The sequence below is a fragment of the Channa argus genome, chromosome 20 (genome assembly GCF_033026475.1).
Source record: "Channa argus isolate prfri chromosome 20, Channa argus male v1.0, whole genome shotgun sequence".
NCBI classification, from domain to species: Eukaryota; Metazoa; Chordata; class Actinopteri; order Anabantiformes; family Channidae; genus Channa; species Channa argus.
The window spans coordinates 19,825,410-19,845,614 of NC_090216.1; the positions used below are offsets into that span (position 1 = coordinate 19,825,410).

At 39.9% G+C, this 20,205-nt stretch overlaps 1 protein-coding gene across 3 annotated transcripts in view; it reads right to left on the reverse strand.

Annotated features, from left to right (window-relative positions):
- Nucleotides 1-20,205, reverse strand: part of rogdi (rogdi atypical leucine zipper) — a 41,619-nt gene that overhangs the window by 11,568 nt on the left and 9,846 nt on the right. For all 3 annotated transcript variants that reach the window (XM_067488558.1, XM_067488560.1, XM_067488559.1), the window contains exons 3-7: nt 7,878-7,960; nt 7,570-7,624; nt 7,392-7,472; nt 2,617-2,712; nt 2,323-2,421 (exon numbers count right to left, since the gene is read on the reverse strand). In XM_067488558.1, coding sequence (XP_067344659.1) covers nt 2,323-2,421; nt 2,617-2,712; nt 7,392-7,472; nt 7,570-7,624; nt 7,878-7,960 — 414 coding nt within the window. The remainder of the gene's footprint in view (nt 1-2,322; nt 2,422-2,616; nt 2,713-7,391; nt 7,473-7,569; nt 7,625-7,877; nt 7,961-20,205) is intronic.

Genomic DNA, 20,205 nt, shown 5'->3' on the forward strand with positions numbered 1-20,205 from the left:
CATTACTTGGCCAGAAATATGTTAACACCTGAGCATTGCACCATGTTGAATTTAAACTTGTGATTGATTCTGCATGAATATTATCATTCAGCTATTTTGACAGGCCCCCCTTTTTGGTTTCAGTCTTTCCATCAGATGTAGGAACTGGCTGCAGGCATCTGCTCCCAAACAAAGAATTAGTGTGGTTAAAAACTGATATCGAGTGGCAAGTCCTGGTTCATAGTCTATATTCTACATCATCCCAGAGGTGTTGGATGGACTAAGGTTAGTGTTCTGTACAAGGCAGTGACCATGCAATGCAAAGGTTATGACATTGTATGACAGTTAATAATTGAAAAAAATGTCCTGATGCAGCCCCAACCTCCAGTGGGTTAACGAGCCCAGGCAGCAGAGGGAAGGCAGCTCATTGGGTGTATTCTTGAGAATTCTGCTGTCCAGTTGAAATGGGGGATTGTGAGCTGGAACCTTGATAACTGTTCAGTAAAAAGAGTTACTCCCTGTGTGTGTATTAATTTTCCAGCTGAAATACCATTCAGATGGTGCTTTGTGGCATGTCTGAAAATATCTATATGTTAGGATGCTGGCAGATGCTTGGTTTTGGGGTGTCTGTAGCTTTAAATGCGAACTACCTATGGCCTCCATGCTCTTGTTTCGCTGCCTCTGAAAAGTCTATACCATAAGGTTACTAATCATTTTTGTGTATCTTTGTTTTCACAGATTATTGTATTATGTAGTGGCTAATGCTGTTTGGAGCTGTAGGCTATTTTGGTCTGTTGTTACACAACAGTTTCGGCTTGTCCCTTCAGGGGTCGTCACAGCGGACCGTGTTCCCCTTCCTGCCACAGCCCTTACATCTAATCCTGGCTCAGTATCGGCACCAAGGTGGCCACACCTTGTGGGATGAGATTCAAACTCACAGCCTTTTGCATCCACACGTTTTAAGCGGTTGGGGAAACAAGAGCACCTAGAGGAAACCTACACAGGGAGAACATGCAAACACACAGAGGGCCCCTCTGTAAGCCAAGAGTGCTAACTACTTTTCCACCGTGCTGCCAATTTTAAATCGGGTTTGTCATTGATACTATTTGAATACTAATACACATCACAACTTAGCTTCCTATATGAATATACTAATTTTACAGATTAATGCTATATATATATATATATATATATATATATATATATATAGATAGATAGATAGATAGATATCTAATAGTAATAGTAGTAGTAGTAATAATAGTACCATCTCTGTATGTGCAGACAGAGATGGTACTATTAGAGAAGACCTGTAACAGGAGAGACAAAAGGTGCAACAGATCTGCACTAAAGAGTGACTAATAAAAATAACTGCAGTAATGCGACTTCACAAATGCTGTCCTGCAGCTCACTGCAGCTTTCCATGTAAACGTTTTTATTTATTCTGACTGTCACACTATGTTATAATGATGTTATAAAAACATGCTTCTTTTGAACTCATTAAACTGGCTGTAAATGTTTCACACAATGTCTTGAGGTAATTCTGACCGTTACACTATATCATCAGCATGGGCATTTCTACTGCTTTGGAAAATAAAAGCTAACATTAGCCACATTAGCTGTGTGGCATTCCAGTGCAGCTAATGTGGCTATATTCAGCAGGCCAACCTAATAAATAAACAATAACAAAAAACTCAAAATGGCAACACTTACAGCTTTAGAGTTTGATCATGTGGTTTGTAAAAAATCAGAATCAATCCATCTTTGAGCTTTAGTCCTGAAGTAGTTTAAATCCAGCAGCATTGCAGATGGGAACCAGTCCCCAGTCAAATGGCAAATAGTTGGTGCACACTCACACACACACGTATCACACTTTTATGACACTGTGGAAACTTTTCTATTAAATCTACCAGAAACTCATTTTGCCTTTTAAATCTCATAGGACAGTTCTGTTCTGACAGTGCTGGTTTCATAAAATAAGAAAAAGTGAAAAATGGAGGAAATGCACATTTATGTTAGTTGGTGTGTGTCTACAGACCATATTAGTGTAAAAGATGACAAAAAGTGGATTTTGAATGTGAGACTTTTAAATACAAAACTTAATTTAAATAGTAACAAACCAAATTTGCAAAAGTTTGAAAATTGCCTCTGAAATATCACTACATGCTGGAGTATTAAGATTTTATATTGAAAGCTAGAGTGTATTTTTGGCCATATAGTGCATCAGAATTTAAATTAACCAGGTAATGTTATTTATTTCTTTAAAAATTTAATCTGTTTAAAAAACCCTCTGTCTCTGTGGTTCATAGTGTGGTACAACAGTATGTTTGATTTAGTGGCCTGTACCATAAGACCACTGGAGGCCAGTTCAGGCAGTGTCATAGAGGCTGGGGTTGTGAGGCGGTTTCGTGCTCGTGTCAACTGGAGCATCACTGCATCCATGAGCTACAGTACCAAGAGAAAAATGGAGGTTACTAGCACTGAAACAGTAAAAGTTACATTTCGTTAGACAAACCTATGCAATCTCATAAAATACAGTATAGCCGCTCTGCTATGAATTATACTTTTACAAGGTTATAATCTCTTTCTTCTATAACTTCTCATCAGCTCTGTGTTGATTCTAACAGGGCATTGTCTGACCTTATTAACCTCAGCCCCTGTCTTGAAGCAGTGGCTTTCATCACGGCTGTTCAGCAGCTGCAGAGCCTGATTCACATGGTTCCTTGCATCCTGGATCTGATGGAAAATAGAGAGGAAGGCAAAATGGTAAAAGGCATGTGTATATACACCAATCAGTGTAATAATACCGATTATTAATATTATGACCACCTGTGCAATCCAATACTGTGGCTCTGCCATGAATTCTACATTTGGAAGGTTATAATTTCTGTTTTTAGGTAGTAACTTTCAAAAAGGAGATCATTTTACTATGTGTTTATTATTGAGGTTAACATACTCTTTGTCCACAACTACTATATATCCAGTTGGCTGACAATTACCAGCTTGTCAGTCTGTATCTGGAAGTACCACAGGATCTTAGCTTGGTCATTCTCAACAACTTTTGGAGGTGTATCCCATTTTGACTTTGGGACTTCTGGTCTGTACTTGGCACAGAGGTTTCTGTACACTATCCCAGCCACTTGGTTATGATTTTCCACGTACAGCCTGCCTGATAGCATCTTGCACCCTCCTTTTATGTGCTTGATTGTCTCAGGGGTATTTTTGGACATCCTGCACCTGGAATCCTGCCACCTATATGACCTATGCCAAGAGCCAGCTCTGGGAATGGGAATCAAACCACTGACCAGGAACCAGATGAAAATAATCAGTTAATAAAGCTTCAAGCCTACAAGACATAAAGGCCTGGGTGTCCCACAATTTTTTACTTTTAAACTCAGACAAAACTGAAGTCATAGTATTTGGGCCCAAAAATCCCAGAGATATGATGTCCAACCATATTGTTACACTAGATGGCATAAGTCTGGCCTCCAGTACTACTGCAAGGAACCTTGGAGTTATGTTTGATCAGGATCTGTCCTTTAACTCACATATAAAACAAATCTCTAGAACAGCCTTCTTCCACCTATGGAACATTGCCAAAATTAGGAGCATCCTGTCTCAAAGTGATGCTGAAAAACTGGTCCATGCATTTGTTACATCTAGGTTGGACTACTGTAATTCCCTACTTTCAGGATGCCCCAGTAACTCCCTAAAGAGCCTGCAATTAATCCAAAATGCTGCAGCAAGAGTGCTGACTGGAACTAGCAAGAGAGATCATATTTCACCTTCACTAGCTTCTCTCCATTGGCTTCCCATTAAATCTAGAATAGAATTTAAAACCCTGCTTCTTACATATAAAGCTCTGAATGGTCAGGCTCCATCATATATAGAAGACCTCATAGCACCATATCATCCCAGTAGACCACTTCCCTCTCAGAATGCAGGCCTACTTGTGGTTCCCAGAATTTCCAAAGGTAGAATAGGAGGTAGAGCTTTTAGCTATCAAGGTCCTCTCTTGTGGAACCAGCTCCCAGTTCAAATTCGGGACGCAGACACCCTCTCTACTTTTAAGTCTAGGCTTAAAACCTTCCTTTTTAATAAAGCATATAGTTAGTTATAGTTATGCTGCCATAGGCTTAGACTGCTGGGGGACCCACCCCCCAATGCACTGAGCTCCTTTCCTCCTCTTGACCATCTCTCCTCTCCTCTCACCCCGCAATTCTCACCACTGTATGTCATTAACTCTGTGTGTTCTCTCCCGTAGTTGTCTTTGTCCTCCTCTGTCCCCTTCTCTCTGTCCCTTTCTGCAGGTGTCCCCCGGCTTTGAAGCTGTGTGTCTTCCAGCGTGAAGCTACTGGTCCTACCAATCTGCCCGATGTTTTGTCAATGCTTTTTGTTGCTCTGTTCTTTTCTCTATCCCCTTTCCACTCACCCCAACCGGTCGAGGCAGATGGCCGTCCACCCTGAGCCTGGTTCTGCTGGAGGTTTCTTCCGTTAAAGGGAGTTTTTCCTCTCCACTGTTGCCTATGGCTTGCTCCAGGGGGAATTGTTGGGTTCTCTTTATAATCTTGACTTTATTCTGTAAAGTGCCCTGAGATGACTTTGTTGTGAATTGGCGCTATATAAATAAAGTTGAATTGAATTGAATTGAATTGAATTGACTTTGCTCTCTGTCCCTACTGCTGTTCTACAAAAGGCTGAACCCCCTCAGCCAGATCATTACCAGGAGTTCTTACAGATACAGCTACATGGATAACCTGTATGCCATACGTGAACCATTCACACCACTATGTACAGCCAGAACACCAGAGAGAGATCAACAGAGACCAGGGTCTACTATACCAGGAAAGGCCCCAGGTGCAGGCTCCGCAAATATGCCCCTGAGATAATCAACCACATAACAGTGTGGTCCAGGATGCTAACAGGCAGTATATACATGGAGTGCCATAACCAAGTGGCTGGCAAAGTGAACAGAAACATCTTTGCTAAGTATAGGCTAGAATGGGATACACCTGTGCAGGTGGTTAAGAATAACTAAGCTAAGTTCCTGTGGAACGTTCGGATACAGCACAGACTGAAACTGGTAATGGCCAGCCAGACATAGCAGTGGTGGACAAGCATAAAAAAAAAAGTGACAGCAACAGAAGAGTTAGAAAATATGTGAAAGGTGAACACATGTAGTCCCTGCTGTAATCAGAACACTGGGGGCTGTGACCCCAAACTGGGAGAATAGCTTCAGCAGATTCCAGGAACAATATCTAAGATTTCTGTTCAGATGAGCACAGTCCTAGGAACAGCTTCACCTAGGGGTGAGTTAGGAATATTAATGTAATTGAATTCTGTCCAGATAAGAGGACTCCTGTCGGTTTTAAAAAGTATCACATCTGCAGTCCGCAGAAGGATCAATTCTAAAAGTGCCACAAAAAATATTTTTTTCTGTGTTCATAATTAGTGAGTCCTCCCAGAAGTCAACACATAGGACCTGAATGCAAAAAAACTTTAAAACCATTTTAAATGGTTTTAAACTGACACATCTATCGGCTTTATAACTCTTCCTAGCTACAACTAGACTTCCAAATGTTATTCAAAAAACTGGCAGACAATCCTTATAGTTACTAATATTTAGCTAACATTATGTAAACATTATGTAACAATTAAACAGCAAACAATGTGGTGGCCTGGTAGCTCAATGGGTAGAGCAGCAGGAATCAAATCAAAGCAGGAATCAAATCCCAGCCTACCCACCAGGTAAATGGTAAATGTTCTGCACTTATATAGCGCTTTTCTACCTATTGGAACTCAAAGCGCTTTACACTGCTTCTTATTCACCCATTAACACTCACAATCACACACACACTCATACACCGATGGGGGAGCTGCTATGCAGCTGGCCCACACTCACCGGGAGGGTTCACATTTACATTTACATTTAGTCATTTAGCAGACACTTTTATCGAAAGCGACTTACAAGTGAGGTACAAGGCAGCAAAAATCTATTCAGTGTCTTGCTCAAGGACACTTTGACATGTGACCAGAGGAGCCGAGGATTGAACCAACAACTGTGAGAAGTGTGGACAACTGCTCTACCTTACTGCGCCACAGTCGCCCCAGACTGAGGTGTGCCCTTGAATAAGACACTCAGCTCTAGCTAACTGGGTGGCCCCACCTCTCCCCAAGGGGGATGGGTTACATCCAGAGAAAGAATTTCATTGTAACACATATGTGCAATATTTGCTCACTGACAATAAAAGGTCCACAACAAATGCGCAAAAAAAATAAGTAAATCACAACAAATAATTTAAACAAACTAGAGACTTAAAAGATTACTAAGGAGGGCTAATTAAAAGTTTCAGTTGTAGATCACAAAGAATTAGTAGTTTTAAATAGATAATAGAATAAAAAACATGAAGTCACTATTAGATCCCTCTCCTCCTCTGTCTGCTGTTGATGTGGACTCTGCTGACAGCTACAGGGTCCTCTTTGGTTTGGAATGGTGACTGGCTTAGTGTCCACAAAACCTGTGGTTGTCCCAGGTACAGTGGGACAACCACTGTGTACTATTACTGTATTAGTACACAAGTGTACTATTAATTTCTAGCCAAACATGAAACATTTTGACACACATTTTGTGAATCAGCATATTTTTGTAATTGATTATGTCAATGCATCAACCGACCCCTAGACTCAATGTTCTAGATGGGTAAAGGCTGTGTGTATGAGCCAACCACGGATTCCTCTGTTTTTTGTTTATGTTGTGTATTTTAAAGTTAATTGGATTAGGAGGCATACATTTAGCTGTACTGAGGATGTCCTTAGTGACATCATTAGGTATAGTTTGCCTTTGTAGTTTACCTTTTATGTCTGTTGTCCAGTTGTCAAGGAAACAATGCATAGCAATGGTTTTATTACAAGAGTTCAGTTCAGCTGATGAGAAGAGAAATGTAACTCGAGCAAAGGAACTGACTACAAGGTAGCGGGGACCGCAACAAGGTAGAGGTGAAATGAAAGGTTTAGTCTGTAGCTGTGGAGGCTAAGGATTTCTTATCGGGTTCTGTGGATTCAGCCATACTTTGAGAATTAGGTTATATACTTGTTTGATGTAACTGTTTTGTGAACGTTTAAGATTACTGTTCATAAACTTGTATTGCAATTAGTCCTTAATCGGCTAAGTTGAGAAACGAATACAATAAACAATCAATGTTCAACGTTCTCCATACAACAATCTCTGGAGTGAAGTAATTGTTGGACCATCAGATTCGTACGAATAAGTTCGCCTTTACAGTGTGGCCCATTGTGGAGGAACAGAGGGAAAGGAAGGTAAATGTAACTGTAAGACCTCTAAAAGTTACTGTATGTTTGAGCAAGGTTATGAGAGACTCTAAAGATAAGGAGAATGTTAAAATTTAATCAAGTACCTGCTGTAGCTTCCACTGCTTGTCCTCTCTGAACTGAAAATGCAGCACTTGGCTGCTCTTTGCAACCTTCAGATTTATGTCCTGTTGAGAAAAGCAAAACATTAACAAGAGGAATATTTATCTCAAATCAATAAATTAATTTAAGGGGAATTATTTTTAGAGAACCGGTGAAACACACAGCCTGAATCAAAGCCTCTCCCTGAAGAGTCAGTACCCCCTTCACTTGATCCATGCTGAAAAAAAACAAAACCAAAAAAAACACAAATTTACTTCCTATATCAACAATAGCAAATATTTATCAGGAAGGAGGTTTGTTAGAACCTAATCTGAAAGAATATAACACAAAGGAAATGTTCAAAGGAATGTCTGTATCTGGTGTGATGGCTCCATGTTTAAAACAAACATTTAAATAGGACTTAATCAACTACCTGTACAACATAAAGAGACGCACTCTAAAATGAAACAATTTGAGATATGGAGTATTACGTTGAGCTGCCAAGAATGAAGTTTTCTTGTTTGAGCTGACTCTCGAGGCCTGGTGTTGGTATGGAGAAACGTCTAGAAGCTTCCTGTTTAAGCAGAAAAGGTAAATGTCAGAACAGAACTTATTTACGATGTTGTGTAGTCATAGCCTGTATAATATCCATATTAAGAGGAAAGATTATCAAACACTGAATCATAAACTTCCCAAAAGGGCACTTAATTATGTCTCTGTTAGATCCTTCACTTTTAAACTTCCTGGAATCATTTACTTTTATTTACTCATGTTTATGTATTTATATATGTGTGCGAGATACTGTATAGATTTGGCACCAAGCCAGTGGCAGGCTACAAAGGGTATCTGTCAGTCTAGTCTTGTTATATTAATCAACCTTTTTTTGAATTGATGTATTTATTTTATTTATTAACTTAAGCACTTTAATTTTCCAAAGCTTATTTTCAGAATTATTCTTTTACTTATACACCCTTAATGAAAAATATTATTATATATATAATATTTACTGATAATGTTACTTATTTGGTAACAGTATATATGTTATCAACTAGAGTTGCACTCTGTGATGTGATTCTTATTTAATGATTCGTGGATATAGACCTAAACTATACATTGTGTCGATAGAAGGATTTGTTGACTTACTGCAGGTCCATGTGGATTTAGAAATACACTATTGAAGTTAACACAAACAAAAATACTTATCTTGTTAAATATGTTTTCAAACTTTATCTTTAAACACATCTATACAAGAGCTTAATGCTCTGTGTGTATGATTTTGAGTGTAACTGGGTTAATGAGAAACAGTCTAAAGCACTTTGGGTACAAATAAGGTATACAACATTTGAATATATACACAGTTCCTTAAAAAATTATTATACCACTTTGTTTTTTGTACATCCTGGAATTGAAATGGATTTTTTTTTTGGCTTTTGTGTATTTGATCAACACAAAACAATCCAAGTTGCGAAAGTAAAATAAAATAAAAAAAACTTACTTTTAAAAATTCTTCAAACATAAAAAACGGAATGGTTGAAATTGGTGTGTACCTTTGCATTTACCCTTTTTGCTATGAAATTCCAAAGTAAGTTGTGGTGCTACCAGTTACCTTAAGAAGTCTCATAATTAGTTGAATTAAATCCACTTGTCTGCAGTCTGTGTCACATCATGTCAGTATACATATAGATCTGCTCTCAAAAACACCAGAGCAACACCACTGAGCCAAAGGTTGCATCAAGGAATCAGGATGATGAAGACCAAGGAGCTCTCAAAGCAGGCCAGGGACCAAAGTTCTATGAAGCACATTTACATCCACCATAGCAAAGTGGAAGGAATATAGCACTGCCATAAACTGGCTAAGAGAGGGTCGCCCACCAAAATTAAGAGGGGGCATCAATTAGAGAAGCATTCAAAAGACCAACAATAAACCTGAGGGACTTGGACAGCATCACAGCAAAGATTGGAGTATCTATGCCAGGCGTCTCCAACTTTGTTTCCCCAAGAGCTACTTTTACAAAATGAAAATGGCAGAGAGCTACTCATGTTTTGTAACATTTCTCATAGCTTATTTCAATACCAAACAAACCGATAAGCTTTTTTCCTGAACCTTTACAAGACGGTGGCCACAACTTACATTAAAAAGACAAAAAAACATTGTTTTGTATGTATTTTTTGCAGTTGTATTTCTGTATGCATACTTTCTATTGCATCTCACACCATTCAATTATGAAAACCTTTAAAAGAAAACAAAGCAATTACAAATTACACAGACATTATTTATTCACTTGTCATTTGTTATATTTGTCCTCATGTCACTGTATCACTTCACAGGAGTACATGTCCATTTGTATGTTTTCTGTATTTCTGTCTTACTTTTATAGTCCCTTAATCCCTGTTTCAGCCACTGCCGTCATAGGGATTTTTGTGCTTTGTTATGCAGCACTTTAAATAAAGCCACTGTTGCTGGCTTGGTTTTCTTCGTAGGTTTGGTGAACAGAGACTGTTGTCTTTGAAGCATTGTTTTCAGTGCTTTTATCTTCTGTTTCTGTAGACTGCTACCCTTAGGAAAGTCCAGTGAAAAGTTGCTGTGAACCTTGGTGAAATGGCAATCAACTGACACACTTATCTTTTACATTCGTTAAACCAAACGGTTTCCCACTCTTCATGATAATAAGTTGTTAACCTTGCAAATATGGGTAGCTGCCAGGGTCATGGATGCTGCCCAGATCACATCAGATTGCAATCGCATGTGGGCTGAATCCCGGTGAGATGCGCAGTGTGCTGCATCTCACTGTTGAATAGAGCAAAAGCATGGCGCTGACATTTAGCATATGTAATTTTCTGCCAGTTTTGGTTGAATACAGCTGGGCTGCATGTTGGTCTATTTTTTCAAAATAACTGATATAGACCCCTTTCATCTTCTGACCCTTTGAAGATGAAAATGTCTTAAATAGATCCTTTAATCCTACTATGTGCAGATTAAAAATTAAAACAACTGATCTTAATATTATTAATGTAATAATTACAGTTCTCTATATTTATTAGAGTAATGTATCTCTCACACACACACGCACATAAATATCTACACATGAATAAATAAAAATAAACACTCTCTTACCCAGACAGAGGCAGCTTTTGACTTGCATATAGTTGATGTAACAAAAAGTCAAAAACATTTATTAACAAAGTTACATTTAGTTTGTAATTTAATTAGGGCTAGTTTTTTTTTTTAAATATATAACAGTTACTTTTCTATATATAATATTCCAGTTTGAATTCTGGCAAAGATTTTTAATTTGAGCTGAGTGATTCTATTGGACTGATCCTAATGATTTAATTGGATATCGTTTCGGTGCACGTCTGTGACATTGACACGCGGTTTGAGATTTGGCATCTGTGCTGGTGCTAGTGGTAAGATAAGCTGCGTTCAAGTTACTAAAAGTAAGTTAAGTACTGTTTCTAAAAAAAATTTCTAAATATGAAAAATATTCGGTAATAGATACTGTTTGCTCAAAAGTACTGACTTTAGATACCCGGGTCTAAAAAAAAATCCATTGTGATTGTATCGGCTGTGGTCAAGCTAAGTTTTAGCAAGCTAATGCTAACTAGCTAGCTAAGCATAAGCGTTACATGTATTTTGAGCATGTCCAACCTAACGTCCTCGGTTTAAAATAATAAGAGACCATCCAAATAATACATGTAAAAGGTAAAGCTCAAAAGAAAGTGAGTAACTTAGCTTGTAGTAAACATAGCCTTGCACTAACACTGCCTTATAGGAGGTTTGCTGTTTGTGTGTCTGCATGCCCACATACTTGACATGCTTGATGCATTGTTTCTCACTGTAGTTCAGTCATAATAAGATAATAATAAGATACAATCTGGCATTTGCTCTCCCCTCCCTATTTCTGTGCGTCTGCTTGTGTCTGTCGCTGTGGTCGTTGCAATGCTTTACTGAATCACAAGTTCGAGACAGTGGACGTTAAGAATCTTTAATAATTTCTTTTATTGAGACTATTTTAGGTTTGTTACATATTTTTTTAGGTATATTTGCAAACTAAATAGGTTTTGACAAGTTGTACATGAATAATAAAAAAATATATTTTTATTCTGTTTGCTCCAGGCCTAAATCATGTTCAGCATTTAAATTTAATTCATGGTAATGTGGCAAACACACATTTGACAAGGGTTAGATAAGGGAAAATAATACACAATTAATTATATTTCAAGTAACATCTGGGTAGATCCAGCGAGCAGGGTTAAAATGCTGTTATTCAAGGGTGGAATAAAAAACCTGACCTCACTTTGTAATTTTCCTAAAACATGTTTTTTCAACAGTGCTTGTCTGGGTTACAAAAAAAGACAGCTAACATCAAATATGAGGAGTCACTGGGTTTTTCTCATGCACTCACCTGGATGCTAAACAAACAGGTTCAAAGTACAGTGTTTCAATATATCATTTAGTCAATAGTTTTAGCTACAAATGCTGTCAAATTCAGCAACAAAACCAGGCCGGTAATTGACAGATTTACTTTCAGTGATTTCATAATTACATGTGAGGAAAATAAAATTAAAATATGTTTTACGATACATATTTAGTTTTTCAAAATATGTAGTTTTATCTACTACTAACCATAACCCTTACTAATTTATTCCATTACTGTGTTTTATATTTTTACAGACTAGGCTCAAGTTGCACCACAGAAGCTGATGAACTGTAAAGTAGCATGCATCTTGTTGTCCACAGTGATGAAAGTATCTGTAAGACTGCTATTGGATGGTTCAGGTCAGATCCGAGAAGTCTGGAGCTTAGAGATGGATAGGGATGGGAAGGATGTGCAGCAGGTTAGTGTGATTAAAGATAAGGATGGAAATGTATTGACAGGTGCCAGGAGTGTGATGGGAAGATGGAAGGAGAACTTTGAAGAGTTGATGAATGAGGAAAATGAAAGGGAACGAAGAGTAGAAGAGGTGACTGGTGTGGAGCAGGAAGTAGCAAAGATTAGTAAGAGTGAAGTGAGGAAGACGTTGAAGAGGATGAAGAGTGGAAAGGTGGCAGTAGTGGATGAAGGTGGTAGCAGAGTTTCGGGAAAGAGTAGTGGAAGCTCGGCTAAGGGCAGAGGTGAACATTTGTGAGCAGCAATATGGTTTCATGCCTAGAAAGAGAACAACAGATGCAGTATTTGCTTTGAGGATGCTGATGGAGAAGTACAGAGAAGATCATAGGGAGTTGCATTGTGTCTTTGTAGATTTAGAAAAAGCGTATGACAGGGTGCCGAGAGAGGAGCTGTGGTATTGTATGAGGACGTCTGGAGTGGCAGAGAAGTATGTTAGAGTGGTGCAGGACATGTATGGAGCTGTAAGACCGTGGTGAGGTGCTGTAGGTGTGACAGAGGAGTTCAAGGTGGAGGTGGGTCTGCATCAAGGATCAGCTCTGAGCCCCTTCTTGTTTGCTCTGGTGATGGACAGACTGACAGATGAGGTTAGACAAGAATCTCCCTGGACTATGATGTTTGCAGATGACATTGTTATTTGTAGTGAGAGCAGGGAGCAGGTGGAGGAAAATCTAGAGAGGTGGAGGTCTGCTCTGGAAAACAGAGGAATGAAGCTTAGCCGCAGCAAGACAGAATACATGTGTGTCAATGAGAGGGACCCAGGTGGAACGGTGAGGTTACAGGGAGCAGAGGTGAAGAAGGTGCAGGACTTTAAGTACTTAGGGTCAACGGTTCAGAGCAACGGAGAGTGTGGAAAAGAGGTGATGAGGCGAGTGCAAGCAGGTTGGAACGGGTGGAGAAAAGTGTCAGGTGTGTTGTGTGATAAAAGAGCATCAGCGAAAATTAAAGGAAAAGTGTTTGAGAAGGTGGTGAGACCAGAGATGTTGTTCGACTTAGAGACAGTGGCTCTGAAGAAAAGACAGGAGGCAAAGCTGGAGGTAGCAGAGCTTAAGATGTTGAGGTTCTCTTTGGGAGTGACGAGGATGCAGAGGACAGGGTAGCTAACCCTAACCCTCATGTGGCTCCATCTAGGAGCCAGGGACATACCAACAGCTGCGGAATTGGTGGACGACTGCTCTACCTTCCTGCGCCACAGTCGCGGTTATACTGTTCTTTTTAGAATTACATGTTATTGTGTAATGTACATTACACAATAACAACTGTTATAGGTATGGATAAATTTAATTTGAAAATGTACAGTCATTGCATAATGTGAAGGTTTATCTATGAACTACTTTATCAAATAAAATATAGATTATTGAATAATATTTTGAATGTTTATTTAGACAAAGAGACATGCTCACATGACCAAGGATTAATGAAAGTAATTAGTTGAGCAGTCTGGCTGAGATTTGGTTAAAAAATAATTGGTTAAAATTTTGTGGGAGACTCCCCAAACATCTGGAAGAGCACTGTGTTCAGATGAGATTAATATCTAGGTAAACTTTTTAAATAAAATGCGATTTTTGGCAAATACCCGACAACTCTCATCACCTGAGAACACCATCACCATAGTGAAGCATGGTGGTGGCAGTATCATGCTATGGTGAACTTTGTCATCAGCAGGTACTAGAAAATTGGTCAGAATTAGGGATTGATGAATGGTGCTAAACATAGGGCAATCCTTGAAGAGGTTCTCCTTCCACCTTTCTGTTTGTCTGTGTGTTATTTTTCTTGTTTGCTTCACATCAAAAAATGTTTTGTATCTTAAAACTGGTAAGCATGTTGTGTAAATCAAATCTAAATCATTTGTACATCAGTTCATTTAAATTCTAGATTGTAAGGTAACATAATACGAAAATTGCAAAAGGCGGTGAATACTTTTTCAAGGTATTGTATGTATGTATGTATGTATGTATGTATGTATGTATGTATGTATGTGATACATGTGTATACTTTTGTTCAAATATTGGATTATTTATACCCCGTACCTCTAATTCTAGGTATAAATGAATATAAGAGAGGATGGCAATCCGTGGGTGGTAGTGCACATTGGTTTGGGGCACTCGGGGGTAGTGCTCTGGGGTGGACAGTGTGTGCTTCAATGAGTCACCATACCCTTTATGGCACCTTTTTCTTCCTAAGGGTTTTGGGAACTGTTCTCCAGACAAAAACTTCTAATACATATAAGATGGGTTTTTCTACAAATTAAACTTAGAATTTCTAGTTACCACCTTAAATGTTTAACTTTTCTTTAGTTTCATTCCCCCTTTTCCCTTGTCCTGTAGGGACAAGCCAAAAGTCTAGTATTTCTTGTGTCTTCATTTGTAGCATGGATCGAAGTTATTAATTCTTCATGAAGTTATTGTGAATTTGTAAACTAGGGTGGGACGACATTAAATGAAACATAAAATGACCTAGGATTTTAGGGGCTAGAGGTTCTAGTGAAACCCTAAACACATGCAACACCATAACCGCTCATGTTCCTGGCCACTCTTTGCACTCCTTGCCCCTCCCATCCTATTACACCAAATTTGTATCAATTTGCACCAATTTGTCGTGAAACTGAATTGAAAACTGAAAACGGAACTGTGTTTTTCTTCTCTGGTATCATCAGGGTCCGATAAAGCCAAAAATGCAATTATTGCACTTGTTATTTGCAATTGCAGTATTGTCACAACTGAAATAGTTGCCTAATGCTAAAAAACATCTAACAACAGGTCACTATCATGATTTGGGTACAAATCAGTGTCAATAAACAATTTTTAGCTGCATCCACAAATTCAATTGAAATTCAATTCAATTCAATTAATCTTTATTTATATAGCACCAATTATCAACAAAGTAATCTCAAAGCACTATACATAATAAAGTCAAGACTATACAGGTATGTAGAGAAAACCAAACAAATCCCCCTTGAGCAAACCATAGGCAACAGTGGTGGGGAAAAACCTCCTTTAAAGAAAAAAAACTCCAGCAGAACCAGCCTCAGGGTGGGCGGCCATCTGCCTTGACCTCTTGGAGTGAGTGGAAAGTGGAGAGAGTAAAGATAAGAGCAACAACACAACATTGGGCAGGTTGGTAGGACCATTAGCTGCACATTAAAAACAAACAGCTCCAAAGGTGGGAATACCTGCATAAAAGGACAGAGAGAGGGAGACTGAGAGGGAGTGTGATGGAAAATCAAGTAAGATTACACTTTAATGATTGTGTTTTGTCTAATTGTAATGGTAAATGTACTCATGAAGAACTTTGTTAGATATACATTTTTTGTTTTGATAAGGGTTTGCAAAAATCCCCCAAGGTCAGCTATTGTCTGCAGCAGACTATCCCACACTGTAGTGACCCAAATTAACGCCATATTCACGTGTGTTTATCAACTGCTGAAAAGGAAAAGGTTACCATAAAAGGAGAAAAAGGGCTGGGAACAGTAGCCTGAGGGTGGAGTGTTTTCTGCCTAGCAACAGAAGGATAGAACAAATGTGTGACGTATGAAGCTTTTAGAACTGCACTGGATGGAGGCATGAAACTCTGTTGAAGTACTTCTCTCTTGTAAGAACATAAAACCTTAAAAGACATTCTGGGTGTAGAAGCTTCTTTATTGATTACACTAGAGGTGTCAGTGACCAGATGTTTTCGATTTTGCCACGACAGGGAGACAAAGAGGGAGAGCAACCAACTACGGCAGAGAGAGAGAGACATAAAGTTAATGTGATGCAGTGGTGTATATAAATGCAGGGTGAGAGAAGAGGAGAGTAGGAAGAGAGGAGGAAAGGAGCTTAGTGTATCGGGTGGTGGGCCCCCCAGGAGTCTAAACCTAGCGACTGTGGCGCAGAGTGGTCGTCCACCAATCCTCCACAAATCCCCAGCTCCTCCAGGCTCATGTCTAAGTGTGTTTGAGCAAGACACTGAACCCCAACTTATTTGCTCATCAGTGTGTGTGATCGTGACTGTGAATGGGTGAATAAGAAGCAGTATAAAGCGCTTTGAGTGCCAATAGGTAGAAAAGTGCTATATAAGTGTAGACCGTTTACCATTTATAGCAGCACAACTATAACTAACTACTGTATAAGCTTTATCAAAGATGAAGGTTTTACGCCAAATCTGAACTGGGAGATGTTTCCACAGGAGAGGAGCTTGATAGCTAAAGGCTCTGCCTCCCATTCTACTTTTGAAAATTCCGGAAACCATGAGTAGGCCTGCATTCTGAGATAGAAATGGTCTATTAGGATGATATGGTACTAAGAGGTCTTTTAGATATGATTAAGCTTGACCATTTGGAACAGACCTGGGCGTTGTATGGCCCCCGGGCCACATATGGCCCTTTAATTTACAATAATAATAATTCATTTTATTTATAAAGCACTTTACATTTGCTAACAAATGTCAAAGTGCTACACAAGCGGATTAAGACCAGGAATAAAACATAAAACATGTAAAGCCTACAAAACATATAAAACATAGAATAGCCCAGCATTAAAGTAAAAAGTAATGATCATTTTAAAATGATCACTTTAAAATGCTTTTCTAAACAAAAAAGTCTGTGGTGCCCTCAGGTTCTCAGGTAGAGCGTTCCATAGGCGTGGAGCAGCTGCTGAGAAAGCTCGGTCCCCCATTGTATGGAGTTTGGGTCTGGGGGGGGGTAGAGGCGATAGGTGTTGGTGGAACGGAGGTGTCTAGTTGTAGATTGCAGTGTGAGGAGTTCCTTTAGATACTGTGGGGCATTTCCATGGATGCACTGGTGGGTGAGTAGACAGACTTTATAATCAATGCAAAGGTGGATGGGAAGCCAGTGAAGTGTCCGGAGGACAGGAGTGATGTGTTGGTGTTTCCGCACTCTCATAAGGATCCTGGCGGCGCTGTTTTGAACATATTGGAGCCTTTGAAGTCTCCTGCCGGGGATTCCAATGAGAAGTGCATTGCAGTAGTCCAGCCTGGAGGAGACAAAAGCGTGGACCAGCCTTTCAGCGTCACAGAGGGACAGAAAGGGGCGGAGTTTTGCTATGTTTCTCAGATGAAAAAATGCAATTTTGCAGAGGTGTTGGACATGTGTTTCGAATGACAGATGGGGGTCGAACTTGACCCCCAGGTTGCTAACAGAGTTGGAGAGGGTAATGGTGTGACCAGAAAAGGAGATACATTTTATGGGTGAGGAATGAAGCTGATGAGTGGTGCCAACTAGAAGGGCTTCGGTTTTGATGCTGTTTAACTGAAGGAAGTTCTCTGTCATCCACGCCTTAATGTCCTCCAGGCAACAGGTGAGAAATGACGGAAGGGTCGGTGGGGTTGGGCTCAGTCTCACGTAGAGCTGAGTATCATCAGCATAGCAGTGGAAGGAGACTCCATGCTTGCCAATGACATGGCCCAGTGGGAGCATATAGATGTTGAAAAGGGTCGGCCCAAGAACCGACCCCTGTGGCACCCCACAGGTGACCAAGTGTAACTAAGATTTGGCGTCCCCTAGGGCCACACACTCAGCTCTATTTGTGAGATAGGAACTGAACCACCCTAAAGCAGACCAGAAAAACCAACAGTATGCTGCAGACGATGGAGGAGAATTTTGTGGTCAACTGTATCAAAAGCGGCAGTGAGGTCCAGAAGAATGAGAATGATGGTCAGCAGCCATTAGGAGGTCGTTAGTTACCCTGACCAGGGCTGTCTCTGTGCTATGGGAGGGGCGGAAACCTGATTGAAATGTTTCAAACAGATTGTGTCTTTTGAGGTGATCCTGGAGCTGGGCTAAGACCGCTTTTTCCGAGACCTTTGATAGGAATGGAAGATTGGAGATTACACGATAGTTTGCCATGACTTCAGGATCCAGGGAGGGTTTTTTTAGACGCGGTGTAATTATTGCGGTTTTCAGTGATGTTGGGACTGTGCCACTCTGGACGGAGCAATTAATGATGCTGGTGATGAGTTGGCTAATGTTTGAGACATTAGTTTTTACCAAGGGAGTGGGGAGAGGGTCCAGGATGCACGTTGAGGGTTTCGTCCTCTGTATGATAACTTCAACTTCTTTCACAGCAGTGGCCGAAAACTTAGACAGACAGCCTTCTGGCCTTCAAGTGGGGAGGTCAGGGGGTTTGGGGTTTACGACTGACAATGAGGAGGGGATAGTTTCAACCTTAGTGGTAAAATGTGCAATGAAACTGTTGCACTGTTCCTCTGTGTGGTTGCTGCCAGTGTGGGATTGGGGTTGGAGTAGATGATTTATTATGGAAAAGAGCTGTTTTGAGTTCCCGGGGCTGTTATTGATTATATTTGAGTAATATTGTGATCTGCCAGTGGCAAGTGCTTTGGAGTAGTTTTTTTGATGATCCCGGTAGGCAATTTTATGGACAGTTAAGTTGGTTGAGATAAAGCGACGTTCAAGGGCCTGCCCAGCTGTTTTCATCTGTCGAAATGAAAGCTCCCTTGTAAACCACGGTGCAGATTTTGAAAAAGTGACCACAAGTGATCTAAGAGGAGCATGGGCCTCAAGGATATTCTGTAGTCCACTAGGTCGGTGACTGAGGGGAGTTCCGGGTCAATGGAGAGATTTTTGATGTCAGTATTTAGGTGAGAGAGAATGGTCACATATGGCCCTTTGGTTGACCATTATACTGACGTGGCCCTCAGTGAAAATGAGTTTGACAACCCTGACTTCCTTCTTCCTTCTTACATATAAAGTTCTAGATTCTAGAGCTTTATATGTAAGAAGGAAGGTTTTAAGTTAAAAACTGAGAGAAGATAGAGAAGGTGAAATATGATCTCTCTTGCTTATTCCAGTCTGTACTCTTGCTACAGCATTTTGGATTAATTGCAGGTTCTTTAGGGAGTTAGTGGGGCATCCGAATAATAAGGAATTACAGTAGTCCAAGCAACTTATGCTTTAAGTGCTTTACAATGTTGATTCCCATTCACCCATTCGCACACAAACACACCTGGTGGCTGCCATGCAAGGTGCTCACCTGACCCACTGGGAGCAACTTGGGGTTCAGTGTCTTTCCCAAGGACACTTCAACACAGGAGTGGGGATTGAACCACTGACCTTGTGGTCCATGGACGAGACATTTTTGGGCCCAAATACTGTTACCTCAGTTTTATCTGACTTTACAAGTAGGACATTGTAGGACATCCAGGCCTTTTTTAGGCATCCTTGAAGTTTAAGTGTTTTCTAATGATGTTGCCTAACGGAGACATACAAACCCAATTCCAAAAAAGTTGGCACACTGTACAAATTGTGAATAAAAAAGGAATGCAATACTTTACAAATCTCATAAACTTACATTTTAATAAGAATACAACATAGATGACATATCAAATGTTTAAACTGAGAAAATTGAGTTGATCTTAAGTTGATTTTAAATTTCATGGCATCAACACATCTTAAAAAAGTTGGGACAAGGCCATGTTTACCACTGTGTGGCATCCCGTCTTCTTTTTATAACAGTCTGCAAACGTCTGGGGACTGAGGAGACAAGTTGCTCAAGTTTAGGAATAGGAATGTTGTCCTATTCTTGTCTAATACATGCTTCTAATGGCTCAACTGTCTTAGGTCTCCTTTGTCGTATCTTCCTCTTTATGATGTAGCATTTCAATACCCGGATCCTTCTTCTACGCAGCCATGATGTTGTAATTGATGCAGTATGTGGTCTGGAATTGTCATGTTGGAAAATGCAAGGTCTTCCCTGAAAGAGACGACGCCTGGACAGGAGCATATGTTGTCCCAGATCTTGGATATACCTTTCAGCATTGATGCTGCCTTTCCAGATGTGTAAGCTGCCCATGCCACACGCACTCATGCAACCCCATACCATCAGAGATGCAGGCTTCTGAATTGAGCGCTGATAACAACTTGGGTTGTCCTTGTCCTCTTTAGTTTGGATTACATGGCATCCCAGTTTTCCAA